The sequence below is a fragment of the Rhinopithecus bieti genome, unplaced genomic scaffold (assembly GCF_001698545.2).
Source record: "Rhinopithecus bieti isolate Rb0 unplaced genomic scaffold, ASM169854v2 repeat_20555, whole genome shotgun sequence".
Lineage (NCBI taxonomy): Eukaryota > Metazoa > Chordata > Mammalia > Primates > Cercopithecidae > Rhinopithecus > Rhinopithecus bieti.
In genome coordinates, this window is record NW_016836460.1 from 1 (window position 1) to 805 (window position 805).

The following is an 805-nucleotide window of genomic DNA, read 5'->3' on the forward strand; positions in this document are numbered from 1 at the left end:
AAAAAAAAAAAAAGAATAAACCCCTTTCAGCTCTCTGACCAGCACCATGGCAGTTGGCAAGAACAAGCGCCTTACGAAAGGCGGCAAAAAGGGAGCCAAGAAGAAAGTGGTTGGTCCATTTTCTAAGAAAGATTGGTGTGATGTGAAAGCACCTGCTACGTTCAATGTAAGAAAAATTGGAAAGACGCTCGTCACCAGGACCCAAGGAACCAAAATTGCATCTGATGGTCTCAAGGGTCATGTGTTTGAAGTGAGTCTTGCTGATTTGCAGAATGATGAAGTTGCATTCAGAAAATTCAAGCTGATTATTGAAGATGTTCAGGGCAAAAACTGCCTAACCTCCATGGCATGGATCTTACCCGTGACAAAATGTGTTCCATGGTCAAAAAGTGGCAGACAATGATTGAAGCTCATGTTGATGTCAAGACTACCGATGGTTACTTGCTTCATCTGTTCTGTGTTGGTTTTACTAAAAAATGCAACAATCAGATGCAGAAGACCGCTTATGCTCAGCACCAACAGGTCCGCCAAATCCGGAAGAAGATGATGGAAATCATGACCCAAGAGGTGCAGACAAATGACTTGAAAGAAGTGGTCAATATATTGATTCCAGACACGATTGCAAAAGACATAGAAAAGGCTTGCCAATCTAGTTATCCTCTCCATGATGTCTTCGTTAGGAAAGTAAAAATGCCGAAGAAGCCCAAGTTTGAATTGGGAAAGCTCATGGAGCTTCATGGTGAAGGCAGGAGTTCTGGAAAAGCCACTGGGGACGAGACAGGTGCTAAAGTTGAACGAGCTGATA

At 43.0% G+C, this 805-nt stretch overlaps 1 protein-coding gene across 1 annotated transcript; it reads left to right on the forward strand.

Annotated features, from left to right (window-relative positions):
* Positions 1-35: 35 nt before the first annotated feature.
* LOC108524737 (40S ribosomal protein S3a-like) lies at positions 36-798 on the forward strand. The gene has a single exon (XM_017865816.1). It carries the CDS (start codon positions 47-49, stop codon positions 401-403), a length of 357 nt encoding a protein of 118 aa, XP_017721305.1. The 5' UTR covers positions 36-46; the 3' UTR covers positions 404-798.
* Positions 799-805: the final 7 nt, after the last annotated feature.